Source organism: Genypterus blacodes, unplaced genomic scaffold (genome assembly GCF_046128005.1).
Source record: "Genypterus blacodes isolate CSIRO-AG114 ecotype Tasmania unplaced genomic scaffold, CSIRO-AGI_Gbla_v1 ptg000129l_1, whole genome shotgun sequence".
Taxonomy (NCBI): Eukaryota; Metazoa; Chordata; class Actinopteri; order Ophidiiformes; family Ophidiidae; genus Genypterus; species Genypterus blacodes.
This window is the reverse complement of record NW_027466931.1, coordinates 121,627-138,985: the sequence shown is the minus strand read 5'-3', so window position 1 is coordinate 138,985 and position 17,359 is coordinate 121,627. Positions and strand designations below refer to the sequence as shown.

General features: G+C 45.6%; 3 protein-coding genes across 5 annotated transcripts; 2 read left to right on the top strand and 1 right to left on the bottom strand.

Annotated features, from left to right (window-relative positions):
• The first annotated feature begins 1,908 nt into the window (after positions 1–1,908).
• Positions 1,909–6,916, top strand: LOC143010698 (sodium/hydrogen exchanger 9B2-like). 2 transcript variants are annotated; one of them, XM_076163187.1, is made up of 13 exons: positions 1,909–1,956; positions 2,262–2,367; positions 3,316–3,486; positions 3,646–3,788; positions 3,875–4,002; positions 4,096–4,177; positions 4,292–4,385; positions 5,086–5,192; positions 5,312–5,461; positions 5,631–5,739; positions 5,880–6,016; positions 6,116–6,290; positions 6,376–6,916. In XM_076163187.1, the coding sequence occupies exons 2-13, from the start codon at positions 2,262–2,264 to the stop codon at positions 6,459–6,461; spliced, it is 1,488 nt and encodes a 495-aa protein (XP_076019302.1). In that variant the 5' UTR covers positions 1,909–1,956; the 3' UTR covers positions 6,462–6,916. The 2 variants fall into 2 exon arrangements, with proteins under 2 accessions (XP_076019302.1, XP_076019301.1); XM_076163186.1 differs by having other exon boundaries at positions 6,373–6,916.
• Positions 6,917–7,362: 446 nt separating this feature from the next.
• On the bottom strand, positions 7,363–9,874 carry ift46 (intraflagellar transport 46 homolog (Chlamydomonas)). Of its 2 annotated transcripts, none has more exons than XM_076163172.1 (6): positions 9,802–9,874; positions 9,237–9,382; positions 8,583–8,896; positions 8,395–8,488; positions 8,181–8,312; positions 7,363–7,994 (listed from the first exon to the last, which is right to left on the bottom strand). In XM_076163172.1, exons 2-6 carry the CDS (start codon positions 9,363–9,365, stop codon positions 7,641–7,643), a joined length of 1,023 nt encoding a protein of 340 aa, XP_076019287.1. In that variant the 5' UTR covers positions 9,366–9,382; positions 9,802–9,874; the 3' UTR covers positions 7,363–7,640. The 2 variants fall into 2 exon arrangements, with proteins under 2 accessions (XP_076019287.1, XP_076019286.1); XM_076163171.1 differs by having other exon boundaries at positions 9,237–9,454; positions 9,802–9,865.
• Positions 9,875–10,424: 550 nt separating this feature from the next.
• Positions 10,425–16,696, top strand: LOC143010702 (serrate RNA effector molecule homolog). Its single transcript, XM_076163192.1, has 21 exons — positions 10,425–10,527; positions 11,268–11,390; positions 11,565–11,675; positions 11,893–12,039; positions 12,165–12,225; positions 12,355–12,652; positions 12,745–12,974; positions 13,125–13,232; positions 13,306–13,450; positions 13,537–13,667; positions 13,791–13,852; positions 13,957–14,035; positions 14,201–14,365; positions 14,480–14,650; positions 14,746–14,899; positions 15,225–15,337; positions 15,428–15,508; positions 15,596–15,746; positions 15,855–15,956; positions 16,164–16,290; positions 16,381–16,696. The coding sequence occupies exons 2-21, from the start codon at positions 11,272–11,274 to the stop codon at positions 16,454–16,456; spliced, it is 2,631 nt and encodes an 876-aa protein (XP_076019307.1). The 5' UTR covers positions 10,425–10,527; positions 11,268–11,271; the 3' UTR covers positions 16,457–16,696.
• The last annotated feature ends 663 nt before the right edge of the window (positions 16,697–17,359 follow it).

The following is a 17,359-nucleotide window of genomic DNA, read 5'->3' as shown; positions in this document are numbered from 1 at the left end:
TTTCTCTTAACCTAAGATCATTGAGCTGTCAATCATGTCAGCAGGTGTGTGCGTGTGTTAATGTCGGGGTGTTACATGTGGAGTGTGCGAACAAAGCTGCCACTGTCAAACACATACGCACACACTCACACACACCCTGGTATTATCTGAAGGCTGCATAAGACGTGTCAGTGTCTGCTGGCAGCCATGCACGTAAACGCCACGCACACACACACACACACACACACTAAGGCACTACAGCCTGACATTATAGGAGCAAAGGTCGCCATGACAATGTCGCATGCATTAATGCCAGTGTGTGCGTGTATGATGTAGTGGACGTTGTCATTTTGCAGAGCGACAAATACAACTGAGTTTAAAACCAACTATTATTAACACAGAGCTTATAAACACACACACACTCTCTCGCTCTCTCTCTCTCTCTCTGGTTGCTGCTTGATGAGTAAGTTGTCAGTTGTCTCTTCTCCTTTGTTCCAGTCAGATGGCGCTTACGGTGAGTAAGTGTGTGTGTGTGTGTGTGTGTGTGTGTGTGTGTACATTTTGTTACTTTTGCAGTGAATGTCTCCAACTTGTATCAGCGAGTGTGTTGGTGTTATCTGCAAAGTGTGTGTGTGTGTGTTTAATTATTTGGAATTCAGGTCACACACAATGGGTGTTTTAAAATTTGTGCACAGTAAGTGAGGTGTGTGTGTGTATTTGTGTGTGCGTGTGTGCGTTACAGATGATGGATGCTGAGGCCGCTAAGCGTTACTGTCAGATGGACGATGAGCTTCACAAGCAGAAACAAACTGAGGTATGAAGTTTGACTCTGCAGTTGATCTCACTCGCCAAATACTTTTGCAATGCATTCTTCTCTATGGAGCACTTTCTGGCTGTCAGCATCTCACATAATTAATAACGTTGTTATATTAAGGGGATTTGCAGTAATTAATGTCTAGAGCATTCACAGTGAAGATTGTTCAGTACGTCTTGATAAAGCAGCAGGAACTGGGACTGAAAACTAAACTGCAATTATAAATCCTTTGTATCCTAACTTCTCCTCAGATGTTCGGTTACAAAGAATTTCCTTTAGGTGTTCAGTGCTTTCACATCTGTGTTTGGGTAAATTAGATCTTATTGGTGAAGTTCTGGTGGCTTCTAGCAGCCTGGTCCAGAGTAGAGCAGACCTCCAGCAGGGTGTAGCAGGGAGGGACATTTATCAAGTAGAGACAGTAACTACCCCCTTCATATCTCTTCCTATTGCACAATGCAACAGCACCACTCAGTGGACAGACTGGGTGATTGTCTTTATTTCACACGAGCATGGAAGTTCCCTTTAATGCCTCAGGTGTTTTATTTGTTTATTGCATTGGCTGATGAGTCTTCACTAAATTGCCGCTGTGGGCTCTGATTGGCTGCTTGTTGACATTTACATAGTTACGATCAAGCGGATCATTAAGTCACACACACACACATGCAGAGAGAGAAAGAGAGAGAGCGGGAGAGAAAGAGGGGGAAAGAGAAAGAGAGAGAGAGAGAGGTGAAAGATAAAAGATGATGGATGATTAAAAAGCAAGTATAAATGGGGAAGTGTGGGAAAAAACAATACAGGGAATGCGCAAACAAGAGGCAGGGTGTGTGTACGTCTGTGCTTGCATGTGTAGGTGTGTGTGTGTGTTTTACCTGAAAAATATACAGATCAATGTGGGCTTATTCACCTGCAGAAGAATGTGATTGATGGGGGTCAGACTTTATCAGTGTCTGTCAACACACACATACACTCTCTCTCTCTCTCTCTCTCTCTCTCTCTCTCTCTCTCTCTGTCTCTCTCTCACTTACACACAACATTTCCGTGAGTAATTTACCCCCCCTCTCGTGTCTGTGGTGAAGCGAGGGAGTAAAGTTCAGACTGATCAGGAGGAGAGCGAAATCACCGTCATACCGCAAAGGAAGGCAGTCGAGCTCGACAACCTCGGGGTGAGTGATCTCACACACACACACAAACACACACACACAGACACACACACACACACACGCGTACACACACACAGGTACACACACACATGTACACATACAGTGTCCCAAATAGTGAGAAAGGTTAAAGTATTTATAGCACACACCATGTCAACTTTGTGTGTGTGTGTGTGTGTGTGTGTGTGTGTGTCTGTGTCTGTGTGTGTGTGTGTGTGTCTGTGTCTGTGTGTGTCTGTGTGTCTGTGTATGTGTGTGTGTGTGTGTGTGTGTGTGTGTGTGTGTGTGTGTGTGTGTGTGTGTGTTTTAAGATGAAGATGACAGATACAGACTCGTCCTCCTGCTGTGCGTGTTGTGTGTCTCTGAAGGACAGATGTCCTCGTCCAAAGGGACTCATCAGCCTCATCATCACCAAAGGTAGAAAGCTGTTTGACTGCAATGAAAATCAAAGTGAGATTCTTGCTGGAAAAAATGACAAACGGACCTTAACATGATTAATGATCTCACATGTTTGCAAAAGTGTTTGGTTTTTCTATGTTCAAGAGCTTAGGATCATCATCGAGTTAAACTGCTCTGCCTTACCTTCTGCTCCGTCATTCATCCGTATATTGTCATGGGGAGCTAGTGGAGAGCACGATGAAGACTCAGATATACAGGCTGCATAGAAATGTACAGGGGCAGAGTTAAACAGAAGTCAAAAGTCACACTCAAAAGTGTTGGAAAACATGAACCTCAGGAATAACCAACGCGGTTACAGGGAACGTCAGGAACAGGAACCAGAACAGTCAGCATTATGGACAACATCTCAGCTAGGAAACAAGGAAGTCAGGAAACTCAATAAGCAAACAAGGCAAGGAACACGGGGAAATATCTGGGTAGTCGCATCAGGAGTCAAACAAGTACAATATGGGGAAGGACAAAGGAAAAGCATGGTATACATACACTGGAGAAACTACTGAGCGACAGGTAAAAGTAATAAGGCAGACAATCACACAAGTGGGGGACACACAAAGACAGGAAGTGAAGTCTTAGAAACAAGAGGATAAAACGTAAAAAAAATAACCAAAACCTTAAAAATAAAACAGGAAATCGTGAAAACCCAAGCTGAGGAGAAGTTGGGGGGAAGTGTGAAGCTGACTGAGTGGCATGTGATGAAGATGTGATGGGGAACAAGAACTGAGGAAGGAGCGTCATGATCGAGGAGCACATATCAGCACATAAATCTGTCAAGAGTCAAACTAAAGGCCATAAATTATAGCAAACTTTCACACAAAGCTCAATGATTAACCCAGTGCTAACGTGCGCGCGTGTGTGTGTGTGCGCGCGTGTGTGCATGTGTGTGTGTGTGTGTGTGTGCGTGGTCAGTGTGTTTGTTTGCTCTACTGTTCGGAGTGGTCTGGTCCATCACAGGTCCTGAATGTTTGCCAGGGGGAAATCTCTTCGGCATTGTCATCCTCTTCATCTGCGCCGTGCTCGGGGGGAAGTTGGTGGGGATGATCCAGCTGCCCACCCTGCCCCCCTTCCCCCCTCTACTTGGTACATCCCAACATCCCAACATCTAATTATGATATAAATCACCTTCTTTCATCTCATTTCATTCCCTCTGATCGGTTTATGTCATAATCACATAATGATTCAGGACTGTGTGTGTGTGTGTGTGTGTGTGTGTGTGTGTGTGTGTGTGTGTGTGTGCAGGCATGCTGCTGGCAGGTCTTTTGCTGCGTAATGTTCCCTATGTGACAGACGCCGTTTACATCGACTCTAACTGGTCTGCCGCTCTGAGGAACATCGCCCTGTCAATCATCCTGACCAGAGCCGGACTGGGCCTTGACCCCTCGGTGAGCTCCTGCACACACACCAGGAGGTTTGCATACTGAATGAACATACTGTACATGGTTATCTGTGTGTGTGTGTGTGTTTGCAGGCTTTGCAGCGTCTCAAGGCGGTGTGTTTGCGTCTTGCAGTTGGCCCCTGCGTTTCAGAGGCCTGCATCATCGCTATTGTTTCACACTTCCTGCTGGATCTGCCCTGGGTCTGGGGATTCATACTGGGGTACCATGCAACACACACGCACACACTCACACACAAATAAAGTGTAAAAATAAGTTTGACACTTTATTCTCTTGCGTTGTGTGCTGTTTATAGTTTTGTCCTGGCCGCTGTGTCTCCAGCAGTCGTGGTTCCATCCATGTTGCTCCTACAGCGGGAAGGATACGGCGTGGAGAAGGTATGACACACACTTTATCCAACGGGGCATGTTTTCAACCATAGCTTCCGCAACAACAAACAAACAAAAAGATCAAATGCAAAATGCTTCTGTTGCCCTTAATCCTGCCTGCAGGGAATCCCCACACTGCTGATGGCTGCTGGGAGTTTTGATGATATTCTGGCCATAACAGGTTTCTCTACCTGTCTGGGAATAGCCTTCTCCACAGGTCAGAGAACAAACACACACGCACATAGGGTGACTAATTGAGGAGGTTGTGTTTTTGCCTGGGATTGTGTGTTTGTGTGTCTGGTTGTGAGATTTTTAACAGGATAACTCAAAAGGTGATAATGTGATTTTTATGAAATTCTGAGGAGAGTCGAGTTGTGGGCTAAGGAAAGTTACATTTGATTTGAGATGTTTCTGAATCATACATTTTAAGGTATTAATTTGTTATTAACAACATTTAAAGCCATAGACAACCATTCAGACTGCTTGTCCTGTGTTGATATCAGATTACCACTAGATGGTAGCAGAGACTAAGGACGGTACAGCAGCCTTCAAACCAAAACACTCACTACCATTGGATCTGGCTCAGTAGGATCTGGATCAGTAGGATCTGGATTTAGATGAAGCTGATACAGTCAAGCACAAACAGTTTGAATGTATCGCCAATAGCTACAAAGCTCCATTCAGAACATCGAGGCCATTATTGATTATTGATCATTAATATCTCCTAAACTTAAAAAGAGAAAGAGATCATTGAAGTTAACTATGGGGAGGATGTCAGGGTAAAAAGGTCAGATTAAAGTCAAATGTACACAAAGATGGAGGTTTTGCTTGTTGTGGCGATTTAGAGAGAAACATTCTGACTTGGTCTCTGAGGGTAGGTGACACTTTTGTGGTTGTTTGTGCTGTTTGTTGTGTAGGTTCCACATGGATGAATATACTGAAGGGCGTCTTGGAGGTTGTGGGGGGAGTAATAGTTGGGCTGATCCTTGGCCTCTTCTTAAGCTGCTTCCCCAGCACAGACCAGGTGTGTGTGTGACAGTGTGTACTTTGATAATCCATATTTGTGTATTTCATATTAAGTGTTCCAGCAAAAAAATCCTGTGTGGTTGTGAAGTTGATGTCTGTCTGCCTGTCTGCCTTTAGGAGGACTTGGTCTTGAGGAGGACACTCATGCTCCTAGGTCTGTCCATATTTTCAGTCTTCTTCAGTCATGTGATTGGTTTTGCTGGAGCTGGTGGTCTGTCTACACTCGTGCTGGCCTTCCTGGCTGCACTGTGCTGGAAAACCGACAAGGTAACAAACACACGCACACACACATGCACACGCTCACATGCACACGCACACGCACACACACACACACACACACACACACACACACACACACACACACACACACACACACACACACACACACACAAACTAAATGGATATCCTGGATTAACATGTTGGTCTTGATCGTTAGGCCCCTGTAGCAGCCATGGTGGGTCGTTCATGGGACGTTTTCCAGCCCCTCCTCTTTGGTCTGATTGGAGCAGAGATCACCATAGCAAACCTCAGCCCAAGCACAGTGGGTAAGAAACACAAAAAGGTTTTGCAAAACTATATATAAAACCATTATAGCTTTGTGGATTTGTGGATTATTTCCCACGTTTATTATTATTCTCTCTCTCTCTCTCTCTCTCTCTCTCTCTCCTGGTCTCTCTGGGTCCAGGTCTGGGTGTGGCATGTATCAGTATTGGTCTTGTTATCCGTCTGCTTGTCACCTTCCTGTTAGTTCACTTTGGTGGATTCAATATGAAGGAGAAACTCTTCATCGCTGTGGCCTGGCTGCCCAAAGCCACCGTACAGGTGTGTCAATTATTACTCTTGTTATTATGATCAATAGTAATGGCAATGATGTTGGTGAGTGATGTATGATGAATATGTGTATTTGCGTGTGTGTGTCAGGCTGCTATTGGCTCTAAGGCATTGGACATGGCGAGGGAGGGAAGAGATGAGGCTTTGATCAAATTCGGTTTGGACGTGCTCACAATAGCCGTGTTGGCTATCTTGACCACGGCGCCTATTGGAGCCCTGGGTATTGGCCTGGCAGGGCCACGCCTCCTGGCTAGACAAGTCAAAGGTCAGTACTCACACTGGGCAGACAAATATAGCCGTGTAAGCATGAAGTGATATTTTTATTGACATTATTTTCTATCGATCAGCAGATGAGTCAGGGGGCGTGGCCACATCTTCAAGCACTAATGGGGTCGTTCAAGAAAAAGACAACGTGACCCTGGAGAGCAAACTATGAGGCCTATGAGTCAACAGAATGTAACTGCTTTGTACAAGAAGGCTTCAAATATCTTACACTTTATGTAGATTATAAAACCTGTGTAGCTGTGTTCTTTTCATTTTTGCTCTATTAATGTGTAAAGCTTTAACATGCTAATGCTAATGCTTCTACTGAACATGCTCATAACTCGACTGTTAACATTTACCTCTACTGCAATTAAACACAGATTTAAAATGCAGTGTCGATAAAAAAGTTCAAAGCACATAACTCAAACTGTGTCACTAACTCAGACTGCAAGGAAAGCTATGCTAGCTCACCAAGCAAACTGATTGGCAGAGAAATAAACACAATTATAGTGCTAACTAGCTTCCAAACATCACAACAATCAGTTCCCAGTCAGAAACACAGTTTAACTCTTGACTGCTGGTTACATATTTTCCTGGATGTTATTTATCTTTAGATAATCAGTCCAATCAAACTGTGATTATTTTTTTTTTTACTATAAAATTATTATTTCCAATAACCACTGTGATTAATTGTGATTTGATTCTGTTGTTTTTATATTTTGCTTGAATAAAAAGTTACATTTATAAACTAATTATCAGTGATGAGGGAGTGAAGGAAGAATTTGTTGCTATGACAACAGACCAGGCTCAGGCTAGTTGTCTAACTCATAATAAGAGCTGGGCACAAAGTCTCTAAAATGTCCAAAAAGGAAGAACAATAAATCAATGATGGATGAATGTTGCAGGATGGATGCTGAAGAGCAGCATAATCATTGACATTTTATATTCATGTATTTTTGCTGGGTGAACTCTGACCTTTATTTATTTATGTTTTGTAAATAGTAATGACTACCACAACCAAACCTGTGATGCAGCAGAATTCACTAGTAATACCTGAGTCTTTATTTTCTCATCTTTATTCAAGTCGACTGTAACAAATCAGCATAAATCAAAACATTTCTGTTAGAGGTTTAAGCAAATGTAGAGAAAATAGATTTGTAAAAACAACAGACATACAACGTTTATCAACAATTTTTGTCTGTAACATCAAATCCATTTTGAAGAGTTTTCAATTCAGAGATGACGATGTATTGACATTATATTTGCAGATTAATAATGACCATTATTTGCAGCTCTGGCGCATACAGTCTTTGTCCTGTCAGCTCCTCCTCCACCAGCAGGAGGTTAGTGTCTAGGCCCTGCGAGTGAAGTGCGGGGAGTCTCTGAACTCCAGGTAGAGGCTGAAGAGGAGGTGCAGACTCTGGACCCGGCTGCTGTAGACCGGGATATCCAGCAGGGAGCAGATCAGGTCCGAGTACTGGGCCAGGCTGCAGTCCAGACGGGCCGGCGGTAGCCTCATGCGGGCCAGCAGCTCCTCCAGCTCGGCCGGCCACTCCTGCATCAAGCTGTCGATGTCCGGCATGGCGCGGCTGTATTGAACACTGGCCGGAGGCTTAGAGCGGTGCAGAGCGCTGATGTTGTCCACCCAGCTGTCCACCGCACGGGGGTTCGACTGAGGACTGGCGACGCTGGTCACCTTCTTTGACTGGAGGCAGAGAGAGAGAGAGAGAGAGAGAGAGAGAGAGAGAGAGAGAGAGAGAGAGAGAGAGAGAGAGAGAGAGAGAGAGAGAGAGAGAGAGAGAGAGAGAGAGAGAGAGAGAGAGAGAGAGAGCCATGTTTGATATCTGTACCACTGTCTGACATACGGTACATATGTTTGTGCTATCGGTACCTCGGCAGCCCCGTACTGTTTGGTCTCCTCCGCCAGCCACCGCGACAGAACCATAGGATTCGACTGTTTCACACTTGGCTCGTCTAGCACCAGAAGACCCAGACCATCCAATTTCCCATCCGGCCTTGGAACCTGGAGTCCCATTAAAGCTTACTGTCAAAGAAACACCTGGACAGAATTTACTGAACATGTCACAGCTTGGTTCTTTGTCTACCTTGAGGAAGGCGTCAATGTCTCCCACAGCAGGGATGAAGTCTGGGATAAAGGGCTTCAGGCTGTTCTCCAGCTCTACACACTGAGGAGTGTACCTGCAGGCACGAGGTTAGGAGTTTAGTTACATACAGATAACCGTGTTCCTTTGACCTTTCTTCCTCAGGATTGATTGATAAATTATGTCCTCACCGTGTGATATACTGGAACAGCTCTTTGATCTCTGTGCTAACTGGCAGATTAGTGTAGTCGGCAGGGTTGTACGCGCCCTCCGGTGCCTCGCTGGGGTCTTCGTCGTCATCAGACTCTTCTTCATCTGAGTCGTCCTCCTCTTCGTCATCATCATCATCGTTGTCCTCCTCCTCCTCCTCATGGGACCGGAACCCAGGTTGCCCAATGACCGGCTCTTTGGGCCTCGGGGGCTTGTCGTCCTCGTCAAACTCGTCACTGCTGCTATTGGTCGCCATCAGGTCCCGTCCCTTCCTGTTGGTCTGTCTGGACTGTGGCTGGAAAGTGATGGTGAAGGCATCAGTATCTGAGATGGGTCAGCACTGCACCCAAATCAAACAGTGTTTACCTGTGTTGATTGATAAGTTCTGGGCCTGACTATTTTTCAAATAAGCAAGTAATTCAGTTTGAACGCTTCACAGAATAGGATCTGTTTTGCATGACTTTGTGAAATTCCTTGCGACTTAACAAATAAATGACTATGACTGAAGTGATTATTTCTTTTAGCAGATCAATGGCACGTGCTGGATCAGAAACATTACTAATTCAAACAGTCAGCTTCAGCTTCGCCCTTCACCCCACAGGCTGCCGTTAGGAGGGACGGCCCGGTGCGTTTACCTGGATCAGGCTGCGGGGAGTGGGGCTGTAAATGCTCGCCACTTCCTCAGAGTCGATCACCTCCAGGCACTCGTCGTATGGTTGATTCTTCACTAGTGTGGCGTCTTTGTCCCGGTCAGGTCGATCCATCAGACGTTGCCGTGTTACTGAGTGAAGCAGACCGCCACTAGATTCATTCATCTACAGCTTAGACCTGATTTAGTCCCTGTGAAATTACACTGATGACAACAATTTGAGTCGTTTACTAGCAAAAATGTATTATTACAACTGTTTATCTTAATGTTATAATCGACTCAACCGAACAAGTATCTCCACGTCACAAGCATCTTTATGACCAAAATCGGGTTTCCTTACTCCAAAACGTCAAAACCTGCTGTCGGGCTCACGTACGTTCGCCACCTAGCAAAAACAGCTAACAACAATCGGTGCTTCGAAAGACCCGACCCGGCTCAAACTCCTAGTTAAGATGCGTGCAGATTAAAGTACGAATACAAGTTATTAAGTGTATACAATTGACGACTATGGGGCGTGTTTAAATTATATTTCGGACAGTGTGAACTCTTACCTCTTTAGAATGCTGCTACTGGCCATCTAGCTAGCGGGCTGTGGAATGTGTATCCTAGCAACGCGCCTACGCCATGCATCTTGGGATTGATACACTGATCCGATGTTTTTTAGTGTGCTTCGTAGTTATAAACAGCTTACTGTGTGCGAATAATCGTTTTATCGCAATAATAACAATCACATCGGCATAGTAACCATAATATTATAATAAAACAGATTAACAGCTGTTGTTTGTGTTGATCAATTGAAAAACATCGTTCCATAAAAACAACATACACATTCAACGTACAGACATACAGACCGACATTGGTACACTCCAGATAAAACCTTCTCTAAAAGAGGAGCTGTCTTAATTGCGATTTAATGGTCAAATACTACTGTAAAATAGCTGCAAATCAAAATAATACATTAAATAGAGGTCAATATTATAAGTCCATACAAAATGTGAGATGTTTCACGAGAAAGGATGCTACAAAGCTTGAGTACATTTTCACATTTACTGAGTAAACGTACAATTAATTCGGAGTCTGTAATATGTTGTAGCATGTGCTGTTCCGCTCCTGGTCGTTCGAGGGCGCGCGTCCTCAACGGAACCAGGAAGGTCACGTAGCAGAAACAGGAAGCGGAAGTTTAGCTAGTTCATTGTGGTCGGTGGCTGGCGGCGGGACAATTGTGTTATTGCGTTAGCTGGAGAACAATTTAACCGATTTGAGCTTCAGACTTATAGGTAAGGTGTCTTTATAAACACGCGACCACGCGAACATTATACAAAAATCCCAAAAGCGAACACGAATATGAGCTAATTCCGTCAGCGATAGCGAGCTTGTTTAACGACATGCTAACGGACTGGTTAGCCCCATTTAGCTCCGGCTAACTGGTGTGCAGCTAACGCTATCTCTAGCTAACGCGACTGGTGGTTTCTAACCTGATGAGCTTTCTGTCATTAGTTTACACGTGACATCATTGTTTCTGTCTAAAAATGAAGGAAGAAGATAAACTCGGAATAATGAAGCTAATGAGGCAGACTAACTGTTATTGTTCGACCGATCATGCATCAACCTTCTGGACAACTAAAGTTTAAATATGGATAGTTTAATATAACAATCCTTGAGTGAAAAGTAGGGTCTTGCTTTTATTATTTTATAGCTCAAGAATCAACTGAACCAAATACACACATTGATATTTAAATAATTTAATGTTTTTGCACACCAATGTTGTAACTAACAACCAAGATTATTTTAACCGCGTCACATTCATTGGTTTGTGCCAACATATGCAACAAACACACACACACACACACACACACACACACACCTGTGTTTGCACTATGTTGCTATTGGTTGATTAGATGGGCTGGATACTGATCATCTTGGGTGTGAGTTGTTCAGTTGTAATGCTGTGTGCTGCTTTACACTTTACTGATACAAAATGTCGTCACATTGTTGTTCTACGCTTGTGTGTCTTCAGACCAATGGGAGACAGCGATGACGAGTTTGACAGGAGGAGGCGTGACAAGTTCAGGAGAGAGAGGAGTGACATGGAGCGGTCGAGGGAGAGGGAGGACAGGAGGAGGGACGACTGGCCTGAGAGGTGAAATACACACACACACACACACACACACACCCTGTTATGCTGGGCAGACATCATCAGAGTAACACACATCCCAATTAGGCTGATTCCAAATTAGGTTAATTTCAAACTGAGACTTTTCTAGTTGACTTACAACACTTTTGTGTGCGCGCTTGTGTGTGTGTGTGTTTTCAGAGACTGGGATCGTGGCAGGGAGAGGAGGCGGGAGTACGATCGTGGTCGCCGGGAGAGATTTTCGCCACCAAGACACATCAGTCCTCAGCACAAACGCATGAGGAGGGACTGGTGAGTGAGTGTGTGTAGTTAAGATGTGTGTGTGTGTCTGGACCTCTGATGTTCACACAGTCAGAGAGCACATGGGAAACGATCCTACCAACAGTTAAGTTTGTGCATTTTTAAGTTTGTCAGGTATTGTAGCCTGAATTTACAAGGATGTGGCCATGTTCGTAACAAAACTGTGAAAGACAAACGTAATAGGGGTTTAAACCTTTAAATTTCCCAGGGATGACCACCGGGGGGAGCCATACCGCTACGATATGCCATTCGGAGGAGGGGGGGGTGCTCCATTCCCAGGGGCGGGGCCTCAGGGCTGGCACCCGGACCTGCCCCACCTGCATCCACACCACTCAGGGCATCCGCTGCAGGGCAGGTGAGACACGTTCACACACACACACACACACACACACACACACACACACACACACACACACAGTAATATGCGACCAATGTTGTTGTTGTTATGTTTGTGTAACGCTTTGTCTAACTCTGTCTCAGACTTGGAATGATGGACCCAGATCTCCCCCCTCCTGGTCCTCCCACCATGCGGAGCTTTAAGGTAAAGAACTTATGAGTGAAGATTTGATGAACTTGAGAGTATAACTATGACATGTTGCCTCTGCCATCTCTGCTGTTCACCAATGCTTCACCTGCCTGTCTCCCTGCCTGTCTGTCTGTCTGTCTGCAGGAGTTCCTGTTGAACATGGAGGACAGCGTTGATGAGACAGAGGCAGTCAAGCGTTACAATCAGTACAAGCTGGACTTCAGGCGGCAGCAGCTGCAAGATTTCTTCCTGCAGCACAAAGACCAGGAGTGGTTCCGTTCCAAATATCACCCTGATGACATCGCAGCCCGGAAGGCAGAGTCTCTGTCGGCCCTTAAGACCCGTCTGAGCGTCTTTCTCTTCCTGCTGGACAACAACTGGCTAGACAACGTGTCACTCGACATGGACCACGCCCCCGCCATCCTCAAACTCCTGGACGCAGGTACAGACAGAAAGACTTAGAGGGTTAATCAACAGAACAAGTCCAAATCCATTAGGCGCTGCAATGACCCCTCTATGTCTTTTTCCTTACAGCGGTGATAAAGATGGAAGGGGGGACAGACTTTGACCTGCAGGTCCTTGAGGTGCCGGTGGCTCCCTTGGTACCCGGCGGGGACACGGGTATGGGAGGCGAAGGTGGTGGCGAGAAGGCTGTTGTGGATCCCAGCGGTGGAAGTACTAGTGGCCCGAGCGGTTCTGGTTCTGGTAGCAAAACTGAGGACAGGTCCTTAGGAGACACAAGTGCAAAGAAAGACACTCTAAAGGTAACAGTGACGCCGTGAATTCCACTTCCTGTTACTCAGTTGGAGTAAATTACAGTTTTTGTTTTACTCGATTATAAACTGGATTGATGTGCAAGCTATGTTGTTACTACTATTAGTAGGTAGTTGTTGTTAACACAGATTGTTCTTCAGGTATGTGAAGAGGAAGTTACCCAGAACGGAGAGAAGAAGGAAGATGAAGATGATGAGGAGTACGAGGAGGAAGAGAAGAAAGAAGAAGAGGAGAAAGCAGCTAAAAAGGCAAGTGTTGGACTCACTTGTAGTTGTGCCAACATGCTGACTGCACTCCTGTTAACCCCCCTCTGCCTTGCAGGGTAGGAAGAGGAAGCGCAGCGTGTCGGCTGACAGCGGGGAGGGGAGCGCATCCGACTCTGACTCCTCACACTCCGACGGAGAGAAGGAGGAGGAGGAGGAGGAGGAAGAAGAAAAGGAGGAAGAGGAGGAGGACGGTGATGATGGTGGGAGCGCTTGTCCAAACGCAATGTGGCGCCGAAAGATTGGAAGCGTTCTGTATTATAACATACATGTGCGCTTGTGTTGTTAGAGCGTCGGAAAGAACGTGGGAAGGAGAGGGAGAAGGAGGTAGTGCCGCCCAAGCCCCGCCCACTCCACCTCACCACCTCCCTGTTCATCAGGAGCATCCCACCTGAGGTCTCCAAAGAGGAGATCACTGCTGTGAGTGAACCACACACACACACACACACTCTCTCTCCCTCACCGCAACACACACACATTGAATTAGGACCAAAATATATATTTCTTTGGGGTGCTGTATGTTTACGTTGCTGGCATGTGCAGTTGTGTCGCAGGTACCCAGGCTTCCTGCGGGTGGCACTCTCAGACCCCCAGCCTGAGAGGAGGTGAGAGTTCAGATCTGATCAGCTGTTATCTATGATCCTGTAATATCTGCTCTTCATCTCACCGATTTACTGTGTGTGCGCTTGTGTGTGTGCGCTTGTGTCAGGTTTTTCAGGCGGTGTTGGGTGACGTTTGACCGCAGTGTGAACATTAAGGAGACATGCTGGAACCTTCAGAATATCAGGGTAACACACACACACACACACACACACACCTAACACAAAAATGGAATCATCAATCATTCTGTCTGTCTGCTTCTACAGCGTTTTCTTTCCTTCTCCTGTCTCTCTCATCTCTCTATTTCCATCGATCTCCCTCAACAACTGTCTCTCCACATCTCTGTCCCTCAGCTCAGAGACTGCGAGCTGTCTCCAGTGGTGAACAGGGATTTGTGTCGTCGGGTTCGGAACGTGAACGGTCTCACTCACCACAAGCCAGTGGTGAGGAACGACATCCGTCTGTCCGCTCGGCTCGTGCACAGCCTTGACCAGAGGGCGGAGCTGTGGGCTGGGCAGGTATGGTTCTAACCAATCCCATCTTACCGCTGTTCAACCAGAAGCCATTACGTATAACCCCTCAGCATTATGCTGACATCATCTTCCTGCTCTGTGTGTGTGCGCATCTCACAGATGGAGACCAACCCAGTACTGAAGAACATCACAGACTACCTGATTGAGGAGGTTAGCGCTGAGGAGGAGGAGCTGACAGGTGTCTCCGGGGGCAACAGCACCGAAGGGAGTGACGTCAAGGATCCCGCCTCCTGTGAGGTTACCCTGGAGACGGATGACAAGCTGCTGAAGGTGGAAGAGGAGTGTCTCTGTGTTCATCTGGCTCTGTTTGACTTATTCTGGTGTGTGTTGCACATCTAACTTGATGTGTGTCTGTGTGTGTGTAGGTGTTAGACAGACTCCTGCTGTATCTGCGTCTGGTTCACTCGGTGGATTATTATAACTTCTGTGAGTATCCTGCTGAGGACGAGATGCCTCATCGCTGTGGGTTGATCCACGTCCGAGGACCGCTACCTGTGGCCAAGATCACTGCCGCTGAAGGTAAATACTGATACACAACCTTAATCACCAGTGTCTCTGAGACCCTGGGGACCTTCTCATTAACCCCCACAAACTCCAACTAGAACCTTCTCATGGACCCCCAAACCCCCTGAGGACTCTTGGAACCTTTTTAGTTTCTGCAACAAACCTCAGTCAGAACTCTGTGGACCCCTAGAACCCTGGAGGACCCTTGAGAGGCTCATCATGGATCTCAAGAACCATCTCAAATATAATGAATGTCACACACATTGACTAGCTAGGACTAGGACTTTGAGCATCACTTCAGATGTGAACAGTTACTGAGTGTGTGTTTGTGTGTGTCTAGTGAGTGAACATCAGAAGATGTGTGAGGAGCGTTTGACTCCTCTGCTGACTCCTTCAGAGACTCTGAGTGAAGAGGAGGCTGCCAGGCTGGGCAAAAAAGATGCTGAGCAAGAGGTAAGACTGTCTGACTCTCTCCAAGTGTACCCTACTGTCCGTCTCTGTATTATTGTTTTATTCTGATTATTTGTGTGTGCATGTGCGCAGGTGGAGAAATTCTTGTCAGCAAACAGTCAGGAGCTCAGCAAGGACAAATGGCTGTGTCCTTTGAGTGGGAAGAAGTTCAAGGTCAGGATAAATGCTTCTCTGCATGAGACAGGAACCATAAGGATGGTGCTGTGGTTGTTATGGTAACACACCGTTGTTCTTTTTTAGGCCCCAGAGTTTGTCCGCAAACACATCCTGAACAAACACGCTGAGAAAGTCTCTGCCGTCAGGCAGGAAGTGGAGTTCTTCAACAACTTCCTGCTTGATGCTAAAAGACCTGCCCTCCCTGAGACTAAGCCCCTCCCACCACCAGCACAAGGTGACATACACAAACTGAGCACACCCTGTGAGATGGTGAAAGGCATTCTAGGAATGAATAAGGTGATATAATAAGGTGAATAACACCATGTCCCTGCCTCTCCTTTAGCTCCGCCCCCTGGTATGCCAGGATTTCCCGGTCAGTCACCACAACAGCAAAGCCTTCTGGGATATCCTCCTGGGGTCAGGCCTCCTATGCCCGCCTTCCCTGGTATGACTGACACACAAACCCTGATATTAGGCTCAGTCCTCCTGGGCCTTGCCACGCTGCACTGCTTTATCTGTTTATGTCGTTATCAGGAAATAATGTCACTAGTTTACGCCGGCACCACAGATGTCCGGGAGAGAGCGATAGCAATGGTTATTTTGCAATGGTATGAAGTGGTGATGTGAAGTTTCTTATGCGTTTGTGTTTCAGGTGGTGGACCTCCATACCCCCCCAACCAGTTTGGGGCGGGACGTGGTGGCTATGACAACTTCAGAGGCCATTTAGGAGGAGGGGGAGGAGGAGGAGGAGTGTTTCCAGGGAAACAGAGAAACAACAGGTACACAGCAGAGATCAATCAGTTACCACGGACAGTTTATTGATATGATTGGAGGATAAACTTCCTCTCTCTCTCTCTCTCTCTGTGTAGGGGCATGCGAGGAGACCCCAGATCAATAATCGAGTACAGAGACTTGGATGCTCCAGATGACCTCGACTTCTTTTAATCCCGAAGAAGAAAACTGACAAAACACCAGGATGTTTTTTTTTCGTTTTTTTAAAAGCTTTTTATCCCCCCCGCTGACTCCTTTATTCTTCCCTCCATCTTAGTCTTTTTGTGTGGGAAAGTGCGCGTGTGTTGGTGTGAGTGTGTGTGTGTGTGTGTGTTTCATCAGTCAGTTGTGATGATCTGATTCATTCCACTTTCCAATAAAGATCAGTACAAGAAAACTGATCACGTTTTTTGTTCATGCACACCACACAAACACTGAAATTAAAATCAATAATCAATAAATGTATTTTTCTTGATGAAAACATCAAATGGTGGAATATACACTCAAAAGCTAACTTAGTGAGATGATTTTCCGCCTGTGACATTTTAAAGTCTTAAGTACAGAACATCTTTTCTGAGGATAAAGTCAGATGTTTCAAGACTTGAATGTCAACGGACATTTGATAGTTAAGCTTATCATGTTTTAAGATTTGATTGGGAAGTATGTGTTAGCCTTCTGCCAAGACATTAGGTGTGGTTGAACATGCCTCTTCAAGGAATTTGTTTCCTTTTCTCATACACACTTAAAAAAAAAAACTAAGACAAACAGAGTGGACAGACGGACAGCAGGACAGAAAGGGGAATTGAATGACATTATGAATGATGAGTGCCAACTTTCAAAATTGTAAAAAAGACTGAATTACTGAAAAGAAAGACGAAGAAAACAAACAATCGTGTTTTCCCTTCCTGGAAAAGCTTGAATACATCAAGTTGGCTGTGAGGCTTTGAGGTGATACTCCAACGCTGTGTAGTCTAACTAATTTTAACGCCTTTGTCATATTCTCACCCCTTAAAATGCTTTGTGTAGTGTTTTATGTTAATGGTCCAAATTCATAGCATATAATTACATCAAATAAAC